General features: G+C 48.6%; 7 protein-coding genes across 7 annotated transcripts; 1 reads left to right on the forward strand and 6 right to left on the reverse strand.

The window, feature by feature from the left end:
* Positions 1-212: 212 nt before the first annotated feature.
* On the reverse strand, positions 213-1072 carry F5891DRAFT_1140645 (prenylated rab acceptor PRA1; the record flags this gene model as incomplete). The annotated part of the gene is made up of 5 exons (XM_041364894.1): positions 886-1072; positions 742-831; positions 612-685; positions 476-546; positions 213-427 (listed from the first exon to the last, which is right to left on the reverse strand). Exons 1-5 carry the CDS (start codon positions 928-930, stop codon positions 213-215), a joined length of 495 nt encoding a protein of 164 aa, XP_041229809.1. The 5' UTR covers positions 931-1072.
* Positions 1073-1201: 129 nt separating this feature from the next.
* Positions 1202-1552, forward strand: F5891DRAFT_1184428 (uncharacterized protein; the record flags this gene model as incomplete). Its single annotated transcript, XM_041366443.1, has 2 exons — positions 1202-1472; positions 1527-1552. 2 exons carry the CDS (start codon positions 1202-1204, stop codon positions 1550-1552), a joined length of 297 nt encoding a protein of 98 aa, XP_041229810.1.
* Positions 1553-1597: 45 nt separating this feature from the next.
* Positions 1598-4416, reverse strand: F5891DRAFT_35786 (uncharacterized protein). Its single transcript, XM_041371518.1, has 11 exons — positions 4249-4416; positions 4154-4192; positions 3790-4102; positions 3622-3732; positions 2866-3569; positions 2386-2805; positions 2259-2312; positions 2088-2203; positions 1990-2023; positions 1736-1928; positions 1598-1675 (listed from the first exon to the last, which is right to left on the reverse strand). The coding sequence occupies exons 1-11, from the start codon at positions 4345-4347 to the stop codon at positions 1644-1646; spliced, it is 2115 nt and encodes a 704-aa protein (XP_041229811.1). The 5' UTR covers positions 4348-4416; the 3' UTR covers positions 1598-1643.
* Positions 4417-4456: 40 nt separating this feature from the next.
* Positions 4457-6101, reverse strand: F5891DRAFT_1013520 (uncharacterized protein). The gene is made up of 5 exons (XM_041360792.1): positions 5322-6101; positions 5184-5271; positions 4964-5051; positions 4891-4897; positions 4457-4833 (listed from the first exon to the last, which is right to left on the reverse strand). Exons 1-5 carry the CDS (start codon positions 5875-5877, stop codon positions 4676-4678), a joined length of 897 nt encoding a protein of 298 aa, XP_041229812.1. The 5' UTR covers positions 5878-6101; the 3' UTR covers positions 4457-4675.
* Positions 6102-6155: 54 nt separating this feature from the next.
* On the reverse strand, positions 6156-9403 carry F5891DRAFT_1013532 (Alpha/Beta hydrolase protein). The gene is made up of 10 exons (XM_041360793.1): positions 9244-9403; positions 9096-9192; positions 8958-9044; positions 8875-8897; positions 8665-8820; positions 8539-8610; positions 8217-8490; positions 8049-8169; positions 7219-7999; positions 6156-7167 (listed from the first exon to the last, which is right to left on the reverse strand). The coding sequence occupies exons 1-10, from the start codon at positions 9292-9294 to the stop codon at positions 6214-6216; spliced, it is 2616 nt and encodes an 871-aa protein (XP_041229813.1). The 5' UTR covers positions 9295-9403; the 3' UTR covers positions 6156-6213.
* A 616-nt stretch (positions 9404-10019) lies between these two features.
* Positions 10020-11658, reverse strand: F5891DRAFT_1013538 (uncharacterized protein). Its single transcript, XM_041360794.1, has 6 exons — positions 11462-11658; positions 10988-11410; positions 10832-10932; positions 10672-10772; positions 10568-10614; positions 10020-10509 (listed from the first exon to the last, which is right to left on the reverse strand). Exons 1-6 carry the CDS (start codon positions 11594-11596, stop codon positions 10156-10158), a joined length of 1161 nt encoding a protein of 386 aa, XP_041229814.1. The 5' UTR covers positions 11597-11658; the 3' UTR covers positions 10020-10155.
* Positions 11659-11826: 168 nt separating this feature from the next.
* On the reverse strand, positions 11827-12689 carry F5891DRAFT_1013540 (uncharacterized protein). Its single transcript, XM_041360795.1, has one exon. It carries the CDS (start codon positions 12207-12209, stop codon positions 12033-12035), a length of 177 nt encoding a protein of 58 aa, XP_041229815.1. The 5' UTR covers positions 12210-12689; the 3' UTR covers positions 11827-12032.
* Between the last annotated feature and the right edge of the window lie 2766 nt (positions 12690-15455).

Consider the following 15455-nt stretch of genomic DNA (forward strand, 5'->3'; position numbering starts at 1 on the left):
AATGACACTGACTTTCGGACCATCCCATTCCGATTTATACAATCTATGTACGTAAAGGAAATACGCGCCTATACATTGAAGACGAGGTATCAACGAATAAGAACGAGCGACCGGAATTGGGATTCACGAGAAACAAAAGACACAGTCCAATCTCGAAAACAGTACAACAACCACATGCACACTCAGTCCTCATTCTCTTTCCCCATGACATTTTACACTGCTCCTTCGATATTTGCATATTCGCTCTCCACTCCTGGTTCAATCAAGCATGCGTGGGTGAGAATGAGACACGCGGATGCTCCGATGAGCCAGAACAAAGTCATGAATGGAGAGGAGAACCACAGGAGGGGGATGCCGATCACGAAGAGCCCTGTGTACAGGGTCTTTTGAGTGACGAACTGCCCATAGACTTCCTCTAAATAAAACCCTACGTCAGCACCGAATCAAGGGGAGAGAGAGATAGAGTAAGTCGCACCAAAACGGTTGATGGCAGCAAAGCCTCCAAAGAGAAAGACGAGGGATAAGAGAAGGAGAGGACTTGCAATACTAGGAGACGACGTCAGCTATGGGTTCAGGGTTGAGCGCTAGCTCGTGGTTGGGACCCTGCGCACATGGAATATACTGCAAGAGCAGCTACGATGAGAGTGTAGTTCCCCGAGAAATACCGAGTGTTATATGTGAGTCGCTACGAGTTCGGTTCTCAGCATCCGTCCTCAGGGAATGCAAACCACGAAAACGCACCGATACCGCCGTGTTGAAATCTGCAGGTCTTGAAATTCGATGGATATCAAAGAACTCTGCAGGAGTTCTGAGGGTGCTCAAGCGGGTTTCCTGAATAAGTGTTAGATGTCAAATTTCCCTTTCATGCAGAGTACTACTACGTACCCGGAAAGACTTGAGGGCGTCGGTGACACGAAGAACGGCTTCCATGACTGTTTAGTGGATGGTGGTTGGTTGAAAGTTCAAAGTATGGTCTGTGGGTACAGTATTTGTTCAAGGTTTTTTCTGCTGCGGCTCAGCTGCTGCGTTCCGTTTCGCGTGTCGGGTTTAATAACCAAACAGTTGTGAACACGTATTGTTGTCAGCAAGGGCGCTTATTTGATACCTTATTATCACCGCTCATCATTGTTTACATCGTCAAACTAGCGCTTGCGCTTGTGTTATACAGATCATCCAGCCTGTGATTTCTATCGACTACACCATGATCAGACGCACGCCTACCATGATTCCAATGTCAGACGCCGATGTCCAAGAAATTAGAGACCTCGTCGCAGACCAAAAGTCTCGCTTTGAGGCCAAGCAAAAGACCCTCCTCGCAATGAAAAAAGTGGCTGAGCATCCAATTCAGCCAAATGATCCAGAAACCTTGCCGTGGTTCCAGCTATTGGTGGCTGAGAGGAATAGACGGCTCGGTATACCTGCCCCGAGCACAGGTATTCGTGGGAGCGCAGGTATTCCTGGTCCGAGTACAGGTTTGAATCAAACGCTACTGGCCCAAGAACTACTCCGAGCTGATAGCCCCATAGGTTCTAGCGATACAAATGCGAGGTAAAATACAGATGAAGCGGTGCTAGACGCAGTAAATCCAAGTACAAAATCAGACATTACGGCACGAATTGTCGGGGATTTCACGGATCCGCTTGTCAAGGCCCGCTTTCAAACGCATTCCTGAATCCTGTACATCAGCTGTCATCAGCCCCTTATCAGAAACATCAGAAGATGTCCCAAAACATACCATCCAGGTCTCTCTTATCACATAACGCTGCTAGGTCAGGCCTATGAAGGTGTAAACACGTCGTCTTGAGGCTCTCCCATAGTGTGGAGTTTGTTACACCACGCTTGTCGTTCATGCCACCATCGTCCGCCACACCATCACTATCTTGCAAAACTAACGCATCGAGAATGTGTGACTGTGCCTCCTCGTATCGCTGTCAAACCAACGTCAACAACAGCACAGCATCACAGCTTATCGGAATAAGAAAGACCCACCCGAAGATTAATGCAAGAAATACCCAGGTTGAACCTACCACATGACGTGTTTCACTCAGCATCCACGACAACCAACTATGAGGAAAGGGTCACGATACCTCGCTCGTATATATGCAGGGTTTAGATCCAGTGCCCGATAGTAGAACTGAAGTGCTTCCTCAGCCTGCCCATTGTTTGCCATCGTGGCACCCACTCTATTATACAGAAGCCAGTCCTGGTAATAATTTGCTTCAGTCTCGCGCCCATGAAATCAATTTTGAAACACACACATTTGGGCGAACAGCCAAGGCCGTCAGGAAGCAATCTTGCGCCTTGGCATATTCCTAGTGGAGAAATTGATAATCAGCCCATCACTCTCGGAACAGATGGAGACGACCCGAGATCACAAGCACGTACATCTGTCGTGTTTAGTAGCACAGCAAGTGCCACTTGTACATCCGCATCCACACCTCCCACCTCATCAGCGTTACGTGCCATACTGATAAGACACTCTATCAACGCCTCAAAATTACCAGGAGAGGATACATTAATAGCCGATGTCAAAGTGGCGTTCTGAACCATATGCGTGTAGTTGGGATTGCGAATCGCCCATTCTTTGATTGCCTTGTGAACGCCCATGCGATTGTTTTCATTAGTGTAAGATACCGAGAGGGCAAGCCAAGCACCCAGGTGCGTCGGATCAAGTTCAACAGAACGTTCCAGGGCCTGGATAGCCTTCTTTTCACGTTCGCTTTCTTGATGTTTGACGCCAAGCTCATACCATGCTGCAGCGTTGTTTCCATCGCGCTGGACAGCCGCCTCTAGTTCGAGCACGTTCTATTTGAGATGGAGCGCAGTCAGCATACATGTGAAAAACGAAGGCGTCTTGTGACTGACATCATAGGCACGTTGGACATCACTCACGTGCATTCCATGATGGTGCGTCCTTGATGAGTCGCCCAGGAGATAAGGATTGTTCTCCTGAAATTGGTAATTTGCCAACGCTTTAATTCCCGTGGAGGTAGCTTCAAAGGCATCCCAATCGCGTTGCAGTTCATGCCATGAACCTTGCTCGCCCGCGGATATAGTGCGAGGCACAGGTCCTGTATAATGAGCATCCCAGTAATCTGAGAACTCCTCGTTTTCTTGTTGAAAATACGCATCGTTTGCGCTATTGTTTTTGTCACGTTGACGGTGATACGCCTCGCTTAATTCGAAGGAACCTTGAAAACCCTGGATGGAACTCGCTGGTACTGAATGGACAAGGACAGGTTCCTGAACTTCTCGCACAGGAATGTCGAGCGCACGCCCCTTTCCCTTGACGTCTACACGAGCAGCAGTGCTGCTTTCACTCGGAACGATCTTGTCTTCTTCAACGATGACTTCGCCGTCCCGAAACTGACGCATGAGGCTCATGAATTGACTCTGGTGGAATTTGGGATTTTGTTCGCCCTGAACAGCATCAATGACGCGTGCTGCTAATTGTGCCATATCGTCTTTCGGCGTAGGCTTTGATGCGGTGTGAACAGATTCTGCAACTGGGGCAATATGCGCATTCAACATCGTTTCCTGAGACTGAAACTCTTTGTCCCATGACATCTCTTCAGACAATGTATGAGCGTTTGATTGCATTTGATCAAACTATAAACGCACGATCAGTCTGCAAAGCAGATCTTTGCATCGGCATCGGCACTGCGGCGGCCATCATGCCCGACATAGGACTCATTCTGTAGCCCACATGCGAGGCGTTCCAGGGCATGCTACCTAGCACTTGAACTCCGCATGTACCATATATTCACTGTACCCACCATAAGCACGCACCTTGCAGTCCCGGATTTATAGGCACAGAAATAGGACTCTGCATTCGATCTTGCTGAGCCTCGACATGATTGATCGCAGATGCAGGCATCTGCACCTGGTGTACCAAAAAATCACTCGCCCAGCCCGAGGGAAATGGGTTCTGGGTCTGCGGTGATTGAATGGATGCTTGAACTTGCGGAAGAGCATCATGAAATCCAGCCAGATTGAAAGGCTGAGGGACTACAAGCTGGGCCGGGGGCGCATGCGTCGAATTAAAGAAACGTTCCGCATGCTGTTGTAGTTCAGGTGAAGTAGCTTGTTGGGTGCGGAAAACCTGCGTGTGATGTTATCGGGGTTTTGTTTGATTAGGAGGTTTTATTATTACCTCTCGAGATGAACTTGCACGCGTGCCACCGATGAGATCCTGCAGTGGGGTAGAATGGTTGGTGACCCTAGGACTTCCCATAACCCCGCACGCACCTGCTGCACTCCGCGGTCTTGGTCGAACTTTTTGGACAGGCTCTGCAGTGGGTTCGATGGGCCGCACTCAGCCCCGCCGACGAGCATCGCAAGGGACATTGTGATGGGAGAGGAAGAGAAGTGTTGGATGAGTACTAAGTCATGCAGCGACACCCTATGATAGCCGAAGGTGCACTTCTCACGTGTTTCTCCAAGTTCTCACGGATCGTGGCAATAATGATTGGGGGTAACATTAAGAGCAAAGTATATTAACTGTAAGCCCAAGGAATCGATACAAGAGTGTATACATCAGTGGGAATGAATGATGATGAGCCTATAGCTCAGGTAATCTTACATCCTGAGTGTAAAGAGGAATCATGAAAACATGACAGAGAAATATCTAAAAGCGTTCTGGGAGTCCGACTGTCCATGGTCTCAACCACTAACTCTAACTGGCGGCAGTGCTTGAGCTGGGTCCTGGTTGATTGCCGGGAGGGTGGTCAGGTAGTGGAGGACCCTGAGATTGTGTGATCGCTTGAGCATGTGCTGCAGCCTGCTGCTGGGCTTCTACAATCTGTCTGCATTCAGAACCACCCTCGGAACGAACTATACCGCGGAGTAGTAAGCACTCGAGTGTCAATAACGACGGGAATAGTGACTTACGATGTCGCTGGATGAAAGCAAAAGGGGGGTGGACGTTAGCTAATGTGAGTTGGTAACGATATAGAGAAGTTACGTTTAGGGCATCCAGGCGACTGAAGGTCTTTTTGCAGCCCTGACAGATGTTGGATTGGGAGCGCGTGGCGTGTAGTGCTTGATGTCGCCTGTGTAGATCATGACGTGAGCATGTCATAGGTGAGTCAATGATGTAGAGAGGATCGGTGACGCGATAAGGAACAGCGGTCGGCCGAAGACAAACGTAGGATCGAAGAGTATTGTGATGGAGTAAGACTCACTTGCAGTCATGTTGTCTTGCAAAGCCTTTCTTACAATCGGGGTACTCGCACACATATGGACGTTCCTCGGTGTGAGATCGAAGATGACCTAGTGAATTGGTTAGAGAATGCAGAGACAATATTGATGTAGTTGTGCACCTCTAAGATTGAATCGACGCGTAAATGTGCTCCCACAACCCGGGACCGGACAGGCGAAATGAGCTTCATTTCTCCGCCTACTTGCACTTGCAGCCTGTGTTGCGGATGTGGTGACCTGCTTCTTCTCTACTTGTAGAATAGGGGGGAGACGAGTTATAGCGGTTTGGGAAGTGTAATGGGCGGAAGCAGACCCCTCTGCTGCACCGGATGCGAGGACCTGAGCATGAGTGTATAACTCTGCGGAGGTTGGGGTGTAGTATGACTCCTGTTTTAGCTCCGGTTGAGGTTGAATTGGTGGAATGTTTGGTTGTGGATACGGTGATGGATGTGTGGTGTGTCGGAACGGAGAGTTTGACTGACTCCTCCTGTACGCGTGACCTGGAGGGTATTGGTCTTGAGGAGCGTCATTCGGACCTGCGCCTGGAGGAAAGGATTGCTGTTGCTGAGACATGTTTGTGGGTTCAGTTGAAATAAACTGGTGATTGTTATAAGCTTGAAATTCCTGTTGAGATGTGGGAGATGTCGACCAGTGAACCCGTGTCGAATCCAGGTTCATGATTGATAGGACCTTTTTATTATTTAGGCGAGGGAATAGAGGGCTTCTTTGATTTGAAAGGTTGTACTTAAGATCAACGGAAGTTCTGAACAGAAGCGGATGCTGAGACTTTTCAGGACAACGGGTGGGGAAGCGGATGACTGAATCTGGAGCGCTCTCCTGGCGCTATTTGAAGGAAGATGACACAGCCTCAGTGATTTAAGATTAGAACTAAACAAAAAACCAGTGCAACGTACCGGATTGACAAAGATCTTGAAGCAATTCAAGGGTGGCTGTGTCCCACGCCCCGGTTCCCATTTCTACCCGTGCACAGCAACTTGAATTATAATCAACTAACTATGGTCCTTCAAAGATATGTGCATCCAATAACCTCCTCCGTCTCAATAACTCGCTCTCCGTGATCCGTTGCCCTATCTTCCCGTTCCCTCCACGAGGCGTACCGCTCTGAGGCGTCGTACTACTCGCTGTGTCAACATCCCCACGACGCAACTGCCCATACTTCTGCGCTTCCAACACACTCTCAACAAGCTCACCAGATCCCCTCCGTGAGTTCATCAGAGGCGTCGATCCCACAGAGCTTCCCTGCGTCATCGTAAGCCGCTTTCGAGCCACAAACGTGATACCCGAGTCGTCCGTCTCCGTTTCAGATGTAAACGGGCTAGGGCTACCATCGGCGTGTACGTCCCCATTCACCCTTTTCGGAGTACCAGACGATGATTGCGGCGAGTTTCTCCGTGACCGGATCTTCTTTGTTCCACCATTATCAACAGGCTTGACCTCAACCCTGCCGCATGGGCTGCCCTTCTCTTTACCGCCGTATCTCACAAACGCATCCTCCATCCAGTCCGCCAAATCTTCCACCACAGCCCGTGCCTCGCTCATCAGGGACATCATCTGAAGGTACCCGTGGCTCCAATCAGAGAATAACACCATCTGCACCCAGTCGTCCTCCGTCTCTTTCGCAAGTTGCTCCCTCTCATTCCTCAACTTCTCCAATTCCTCGCTGCTCTCCAGGTGCGCAGAGCTCATTTGGAGCGTTTCCCCAAATCGGGCACTCTTCCCAGAAAGTGCAAGCTCCAATTCAATCTTGCGCGCACGTTTGGCCTCCCGGACACGCCCTGCAAAAATGACGGTATCGTCCACAAATGGATCCTTTTCACCACATTGCATCAGAAGTGGGGGGAATTGCGCTAGAAGTTTCGCGGGCGTGAGGATGGGCGAGATAAAGTAATCAGTGGCAAAATCCGGATTATGGTGGGGACCAATATAGAGGATGGCCATCGCCCGCATCTGTGGAGTTAAATAAATACCCAATGGGATTTGAACACTAATCAAACTTACCATACTGGGAGGTATAATTCTATCCTGGAAATACCCTGTGCGGCTAGTCATCGTCAATCGGGTGCCAATCAGTTCCCGTTTCTTGTCTTCGCCTTTGGTAGATGACGCTTTACTATCAGCCTCCGCTACAGCTGCAGAAAGTTTTGCCTGCTGTTTCTCGAGCCTCTGATGCAAGTGTGCACCGTCGCCACTGCTGACGCATTCAGGGTACACATAACGCACACGATCCTCAAGTGCCCGGTCCTCCTCTCTCACAGGCTCGTCCTCGTCGCTTTCAGAACCCGCCCAAAAACCGCTATCGTCATGTCGCAATGGATTGCTTCGCGCGCTATCTCTCCCAGCACGCGTTCCAAACGATACCACGGAGCTTTTTTTCTTCATTCCCAAGGTAGAGTGGTGCCGAGCTGGCACCGGCTTCGACCTGACAGCATCAGCGTCGACCCCTGTAAAATCCAATAGCGCATCTTTCCAGCTCCTGCGTCTATGTAATTTCCGGCGTCCGGTCCCATGTTTGCGGTCTCCCACCATACTTAACGGGCTGACGTGTTGCAAGTGGTCTTTCTGCGATGCTAACTCATGTATGCCCGGAAGGTTACCCGAGGATTGCTCGGAGCGCAGGACCTGGAGGTTCTCGGGAGACATCCACGAGGTAAAATTGAAGTCGAGTGCTGCATAGCTCAGCACGAGTGCGACAGGCGCGGGAAGAGGAGCTGTAGAAGCGGGGAGCGCGGCATTGTGTTGTAAAATCTTGGTCATCACGCCCACCACAAGTGTTGCACCGCTGAATGACCCTGAATGAGTGGTATGCAACTACACATGAATCGACGTACGCAGAGTCTCCCGTTAATATGATGTTAAGCTTCTTACCAGACATGTCAATGCATTGTCCAGCGGACATAGAAATGACCCGATAGACATCGAAGCATTCATCAATCGCAAAAGGATATGGATCTAGAATACGTTAGTGAGGTGAGAACAGCACATTATGTTGACATTACATTCCGGTGCCTTGCCGTACTCGACGGAGAGGACTGGTTTGCCTGTGCGTAGCGCCCAGGAGCGCAGACGCTCATCATGATGTTCCGGAGTCATTGCAACAAACCCACCACCCGGGAAATCAAGTATGAGATCCGTAGCTTGTTGAAGCTGAACAACAGGTGGCGCAAAGTACACATGCACCTTTAAAGGACGGTCGTATGTCGACGTGATAGGCCTTGGCAGTAGAAATTTCTTGCATAGAGACATTCGCGGCGTCAGCGCAATTAAACGGAGCTAGAAACGTTTTGAGACGAGCCTCAAAGCAATACGAGGATATCTTACATATGGGTTAGTAGTCTTCTCCCAGGTGGTTCTGAGCATCTCGACAGTCGGAACAGCTCTGTGCCTACGGATCTACGGACGTGTTCTGTGAATGGTATTGACATTAGTGGCATGCACAAGAAGTACCTTTTCGTCAGCTTCATTAGCGTAGATGATATAATAGATGGAGAATAAGATAGAGCAGAAGTCTTTAAGCCATTTAGGGCGTATGGACATAGCAGTAGCAAATCCAGCATCAAGTCCAATCGCAATCCATGTGGCACGATAGTATGAGGGCGAGTACTGCATTACAACGGTTATGACACTGTCAGACAGCAACAAAGGTCAAAAACTCACCAAACGAGCCAGAGGTTCCGGCGCTGCGAGATTTCAATCCCAGATGAGATGAATAAACGGCTGATAGCGTTCCATAGACTTACCTCCAAAACCAGTAATCTTGTCCAAATTTCGAGCAGCATACACCGCAGTGAGTGTACTAACGATGATCTGCCAAGGCGAGAAACGTTCTAAAGGCAGTATGTAATTGGAAACTATAAACATGTATATGTCCCACTCACGCAGATGCCTATTAGCTCTTCTGAGCCACAAAAACCGTGGAGCATTGGGGCTACCGTACACCAACCGCCAAATCCAGAAGATGATGACGAGAAAGACCTTGCATTCACTGATAAGCAAAGGGATGCGCCAGATTATAGTTGTCACTACCTGAGTGCGTTTCCAAGATGGACTTGGTCTGCCTAGAAGATAGTCGATCATGATGAGTTGCGAGTAAGGAGGGGCAGTGGGACGAGCATGGACTACCAGACAACACTCTTTGCATGTGATTCTCTAATTACAGCACCTGCCTTATTCGGTGTACAACCATTTCTACTGTCGTGGCTATTATTAGTCATGTTCGTCTGGTCATCATTTGAAAGTATCATCCATGTACTACTACCTTGTTGTCATGTGCGGTGGGCGCACTCATGTTCTCTGAGTCTCTTTATGTACTCCCGCCGATTACACGTTATCGAGCACCGCAGTCATTGCCCTCGAGAAGTAAGTCCCATCTGTGTCGAACACATGATTCGATTACTAGTAGAATTGGACTATACCCTAGTCGAATAAGCCAGATCAGAGCTCGTCATCCAATCTCCGCGGTAAATCAAGGAATATTCACGGCACGTAAATTTACTGCTCTCAAAGTTGTGCCATGGGTAATGTGCACAGATGGTCCATGATCCCAGTCTGACCCACGATGCTCAGGCAAAGGGTTGAAATCATGTTGTAGTACTTGGCCCACCCCGGGCCGCACAGCGGGACAACTGTCAGTGACACCTAATGAGCTAGATTGACTTGCGACGCAGGGGAAAATATTTTTCGTCAACCAACAATTGCTCCATCGGATACTCGAAAACCGAGTCCGGAGTGTTTTAGTACGGTACTGCCCATTTCTTAAAACAGCTCAACTAGAGAATTTGACAATTAGCCGTGATTTCTAGATATCACTTTGAATAAAGACTGTAATACCGATTTGGAGTATCTCAGAAACAATTAGCACTAGCTAATTTCTAGCTGAAGTTTTGATCCGTCACGTGGGTACAAGTACATTTTACTTCTAGTCGGTATCTCGTAAGATCATACAACTCCACTTAGATCGAAACTAGTCTCGCCCTCTTTCCTAGCTGCGACGCCCTTCTCTGTGACAATCGCGGTGATTAATTCAGCTGGGGTAACATCAAAGCTCGGATTGTATATCCCTTCAAGGCCGCTTGGAGTAATCATGACAGTTTCCTGCCTAACCTTTCCTTCGACATCAAATTCAAAGGGATGAACAGCCCCGCGCACGAGGCAAGCTTCGAGCGGCTTGCGATGCTCGATCGGAATGCTTGAACCGTCCGGGGTATCGAGATCGACAGTGCTAATTGGGGCAACAACAATAAATGGGATCTTATGCCGCGCCGCAAGTACGGCCGCATTATAAGTCCCGATCTGCACGGGTAATAATATCCTCTGATGACTCTGAGTTTGGTTAACAAGTATGACGTACTTTGTTCGCAGTGTCACCATTCCTCGCTATCCGGTCGGCACCAACCGCTATGAAGGGGCAGGATCAGATGATCGAAAGAAATGTTGAATTCAAATGGTTCTTACCGACGGCATGGATCTTATGATGTTGAAATAAAGAACCAACCATCGTGTCACAGATCATTACTGAGGGGACCTGCATTGTCTTGAGCTCTAGTGCCGTGAGGCTGTGAGGTACGAAGTATCAGCTAAAGCTTGGCGTTACCACGACCGATCGGCGGCTCACCGGGAACCTTGGTGGTACGGTGCGGTTTGGGTATAGTATGCTTTACCTAGCTTCTTTTGCTCGTGGAGATAGGTAATCAGCCCCAGAGCTGTACCGTAGCCCTGTAACACATTTATCACTGTCAAAAATGGATACATTAGCTAAGAGATGCCATACCGATGTCGCAAGGGATCCTGTGTTGCACACGGTGAGGACATTAAGTTCTTGACCACTGCCTCCAGATCCCCTGTCAAGTTCTGCAAGCCATTCACCGCCATGTTCTGCCATTCTTTTATTGCGGTCGAAATCTTCATCGGCTATGAGTTTTCCTTCGCTGATCAAGTCTGCTGCGATCAGCGGGACAGACTTTCCAGCATCTATAGAAGACTGAAGGACAGCCTTCAGGCGGCGAATTGCTGCGCCTAAATTAACGGCAGTCGGACGGGCGCCGGAGAGATAGTCGAGTTTCTGGATCACCTGTGTGGAAAGTGATTCGGGTGACAGGAGGAAGGCTGGTGGTTGAGCACTATCGAGACCGGTTTGAATGTAAGCAGCAAAAGCTAGCGATGCCAACGATGCTATGGCCGGAGCACCACGAATCTATTATTCATCAGAAACCGCGGAGTGGATATGTATTTTTTTCTTTCTGACCTTCATGTCTTTGATGGCATCATAGGCCTGTTCGATAGAGGTGATTTCCACGTACTTTGTTGTGTGTGGCAAGAGCAGTTGATCGATGATCTCGATCTTCCCATCTGATGTCCTGATAGATGTTAGCATATGCATGACTGGCTTTTCTTGGTTTACAGGCGTAGATAGTACTGAATATTGACTGAGCAGAAGGAAAGTTTCTATAAGTGGCTGTGTCAATTACTTAGCACGCTGCAGCATGCATAAAGAAATATCCGGATATGATAGCACGGCCTTTTCTCAAACAAAACACAGTACAAGAGCAATTTAAATTAAGCACTTGTTAACGAAAGGGAACCAACTTGCGGTCCTATGCAGGCGCAGCTGGATCATACACACTGGTAATATGAATGAAAACCATCCTTTGTTCGATCGAGCGCCACTTTCTTCTTCAGGGTGCACGTAGCATGTTCAACAGTTTAAGTGTCCGCGAGGCCGTCTTCGTACAGTTCACTATGACACGATCACCCTCCAAATTCTCGAACGTCTTCTCATAGGAAGCTTCCATAACATGTTGTTTCAGGATCGTCGACTACAACGTGCCAATGACCCTCTCACAACTGCAAAACCGAAGACTAACTGCGAGGTGAATGACCTTGTCGGGCGTCTCCTCGTCGCCGACGGCAGTTTGATACGCCGATGATAATGCGGACTCGGCGTGCGGAGTATCGTCCTCTATGCCAAGTAGCGTGAGGCGTTTGTCTCCCATAGTGAAACCTGAATTGTAAGGTTGCTCAACACGCTATGTTTCGGGGATACCTGATTGTGTGGCTTCATCGCCACACAAGATAGTAGCGTTGTTCTTTGTCCACGAAAAAGATCGAGTTCATCATCACGAAAGACGGGGCAACATATGTCTTCATCGTCTGTCGAGCTCTGATTACAACCGAAAGCGTCGGCGGGTAAGAACAGATATGGATATCATCCAGGCATGATTCCCGCCCACATCACAGTAAGCCATGGCCATGCAAGCTTCCTGAAGTGACACAAAGCAAAAAAAAAACAGGCGACGAAGGACAATGAACGGAGAGCTTGATGACAATGTCTGATCCTGAAAGCCTTGAGCAGACGATCTGGATGGTTCCGATTGTCTGCCTTCGAGTCGAAAGTGTATATCTAGTATCAGCGATACGACAAACCTCAGTCTGCAAACAGGAAGAGGTCAACGTTCTCAACAAAATGAGATGGGGCGCTGATTGTTACAATTACTTATCTAAGCAATGTCTAAGCAGGGTTTTCCCGCCAGCTAATTTCATTGTTTGTCGTCATGTGACGACTCCAAAGCGCGCGCCTATTCAATTTATACAAATTCAATAGTGGCGTTCAAAGTAATTTCCTGAAAACTCGGTAAGCTCGGTAAGCTCCATGAAACGTCGGCAAACTTCGATTAAGAATTCAAAGAAATGTCGACATAAGTGCGGCTTAGGTCGGCATCACAGTTGGACTTCAAAACGAGACTTAGTGGTAAAAAATGTGGTCAAACATCATGATGAAATAGCAATAGTTATATACATGTAATGCACACAAAGCTATTCGATGTGATAAGGGTGCAAGACAAAAGGTGTGAGGCAAAGGGCGCAGGATGAAGGTGTGAGACAAAGGGACAGGACGAAGGTGAGAAGTGGATTAAGGCTTGTTGCAGTAGCGGAAGCAGGCACCGTCGCAGTTGCAGTATGTTTCGCGCTCGCAGCAGCAGAGTGCTTGAGAGCAGATGCTGAGGGAGCAGCAGACGAGGGACTCTTCATGCTCCCAGAAGCACACTGTCCAGCTTTACCAGTCTTCTTAGTGGCAGATGTTTGTACAGTTAGTATGGGATGGTTTGTGGGCGTCTTGCTGGAACAGTCCTTGCCACGAGTATGCAGGTGTGATTGAGCATGATATGAGAGTGAGAAGAAACTTGCGGGACCAGGAACAGATCAGGAGTAGATGGCTGTGGTTGCTGCTGCTGATGAGAATCACTTATGAGAATGTCTTGTTCAGCAGAAGCAGACCCACCAAGGAGGGACTCGCCCTCAGGTTGGGTGGGGACATTATTACTGTTGCTGTTGCCATCCTCGTTCGTATCATCTAGTTGCTCAATGGGGGCGTCAGCCATTTGGTTGTCTTCGCCATCGTACTCCTTACCTAAAAGTTCATCTAGGGGAAGTTTGATAGTGGGACGGTAAATCCTAAAACCAGTTGCGCAGCCCCCACTAATGCCTTCCCAGTAGCTCATGGGGTTAGATAAGGTGGGGGTAGAGTAGAGTAGAGCAGTTGGGCTGAACAAAGTACTGAAGATGGGAGGGAAGTGGAGTTTTTCTTACAAGGGGTGCAGGACAAAGGTGTGGGGCGCAAACAATGGCGTGCGATGAGGGTGCGCTGCGAGGGTGCGAGACAAAGGTGCAGGCAGTGGATGTCAGGCATGTAGAGCGTTGTCGCTGTGCTCGTCATCGAGCGGAAGAGCCACCAACTAAAATTGAATCTCCACTTGAAAATGTTGCCATTTCCGGCAACAGTGTCCCCTATCGATGCAGGTGATAAGCTTATCTCTCTCCTGATCCCCAGATGCCTCGTCTCTCTATGCGCAATCAGCTGCTTGAGCAACTGGATGAGGCTGAACTAGCCTTAGCCAAGGCCAGGCTAGAGCGTACTCTCATTACCCTTAATGATCTCTATGATTCCGACTCCTCTGACTCTGAATCTGAATCTGAATCTGATTCTGATCTTGGCCTTGATCTGATGGTCACTCCTCCATCTCCTCTTACCCCACAATTATCCGACCTTTCAAATTCTTCTTCCAGTGATGGATCTGACGGCTTCACTACCCATTACAACCGCCTTCATGATACCATCACAGCTCTTCGCGATGAGGTCACTAGGGCCCATGTTCTTCATAAACCGGATGCACCTCCTATGTGAGCCCCCCAGATTCAGCTCCTTCATGACTTTGGGCACTCTCGGCACCACCTCTTCCGCAAGAAATTATGCGTTAATCCTGACATCTTCGATGATATCCTCGATCAAATTTCTGATCACCCTATTTTCACTAACCGGTGTAGAGACTCATGCCTCTCATGGTGTGATATGGCACTTTTCACTAGGGAGTACATAGCACGAACTTGCAGCACCACTCTGTGTGCTATCCACAGTTATTCCTATATGAGGCGCAGCTTTCTTGCACAACGCGCGCCATTCCCGCGCTTCGCGATGTATACGCGCGTGCATTCCTGCGCTTGAGCGCCCTATAGCACCAGCCATCCAGAAGCATCCATCCACTGTCCACCAAGCCCTCTAGTGCGTATATTTCTATTTCTCTCATTGCATATTGTTCCGTCTTTATTTTTATCATGGACTCTCACTCATATATATCTTTACATACCTACTTGGTAGCGCTTCAGCTCCGCATGACCGCACTTAGGCGTGCTATATAAGCGCCAGCAGTACATACTATTACCGACTTACTTTCCAACTTAACTTTTTACCACTTACCTTTTCATCCAACTTTACTTACATACTTAATACCTAGAAAGTTGCAGTAGAAATCTATTCATTAGCACATCGCATCTCACATCTCTTAACTTGCTTTATATCATCACTTAAGCTTAGTCTCTCATTTCCGCATACACATGCGCACTTTCCCATGCTTTGCGCAATATGCGCGCGCGTTCCCGCACCTTCGTGCCTTGCATGCACCTGCGCTTTCTCGCGCTTCACTTCAGCGTGTACCTCTAGATCTTTGCTCCACTCGCTTCCCCTTTAGGGTCGAACGCACTTGTCTCCTCAAGTAACGCAGACTAGGCAACGCGCGACCTTACAACTATTTACAGATACAGTCAGGAGCATCATTTGTTCCTCTCAGTATTGTTGTTTCTACACTGGTCAAACAACCCTCAACTTCCCATTGCCATTCAACTGGCTATATTTCTCAACTGTGCTGGCCATTACAGCAACACTATCTCACCAGATGATGTGGGCC

The sequence above is a fragment of the Suillus fuscotomentosus genome (assembly GCF_016647785.1).
Source record: "Suillus fuscotomentosus strain FC203 chromosome Unknown F5891scaffold_10, whole genome shotgun sequence".
In the NCBI taxonomy this organism is placed as follows: Eukaryota; Fungi; Basidiomycota; class Agaricomycetes; order Boletales; family Suillaceae; genus Suillus; species Suillus fuscotomentosus.

What these genes read in the sequence shown, in the direction of transcription:
- F5891DRAFT_35786 (XM_041371518.1), bottom strand. Translation starts at nt 4,347, where the DNA reads ATGTCCCTTGCGATGCTCGTCGGCGGGGCTGAGTGCGGCCCATCGAAC. An exon ending in CCTTGGCTGTTCGCCCAAAT is followed by an intron (nt 2,204 to 2,258) that starts GTGTGTGTTTCA and finishes AATTATTACCAG; the next exon opens with GACTGGCTTCTGTATAATAG. An exon ending in TTTCTTGCATTAATCTTCGG is followed by an intron (nt 1,929 to 1,989) that starts GTGGGTCTTTCT and finishes TTGGTTTGACAG; the next exon opens with CGATACGAGGAGGCACAGTC.
- F5891DRAFT_1013520 (XM_041360792.1), bottom strand. Translation starts at nt 5,877, where the DNA reads ATGAACCTGGATTCGACACGGGTTCACTGGTCGACATCTCCCACATCT. An exon ending in GCGTCGATTCAATCTTAGAG is followed by an intron (nt 5,272 to 5,321) that starts GTGCACAACTAC and finishes CCAATTCACTAG; the next exon opens with GTCATCTTCGATCTCACACC. An exon ending in GCAAGACAACATGACTGCAA is followed by an intron (nt 5,052 to 5,183) that starts GTGAGTCTTACT and finishes TGATCTACACAG; the next exon opens with GCGACATCAAGCACTACACG.
- F5891DRAFT_1013532 (XM_041360793.1), bottom strand. Translation starts at nt 9,294, where the DNA reads ATGATCGACTATCTTCTAGGCAGACCAAGTCCATCTTGGAAACGCACT. An exon ending in CATCTTGGAAACGCACTCAG is followed by an intron (nt 9,193 to 9,243) that starts GTAGTGACAACT and finishes AGTGAATGCAAG; the next exon opens with GTCTTTCTCGTCATCATCTT. An exon ending in ATATTAACGGGAGACTCTGC is followed by an intron (nt 8,000 to 8,048) that starts GTACGTCGATTC and finishes AGGGTCATTCAG; the next exon opens with CGGTGCAACACTTGTGGTGG.
- F5891DRAFT_1013538 (XM_041360794.1), bottom strand. Translation starts at nt 11,596, where the DNA reads ATGCATATGCTAACATCTATCAGGACATCAGATGGGAAGATCGAGATC. An exon ending in ATGCCATCAAAGACATGAAG is followed by an intron (nt 11,411 to 11,461) that starts GTCAGAAAGAAA and finishes GATGAATAATAG; the next exon opens with ATTCGTGGTGCTCCGGCCAT. An exon ending in ATGGTGACACTGCGAACAAA is followed by an intron (nt 10,510 to 10,567) that starts GTACGTCATACT and finishes TTACCCGTGCAG; the next exon opens with ATCGGGACTTATAATGCGGC.
- F5891DRAFT_1013540 (XM_041360795.1), bottom strand. Translation starts at nt 12,209, where the DNA reads ATGGGAGACAAACGCCTCACGCTACTTGGCATAGAGGACGATACTCCG.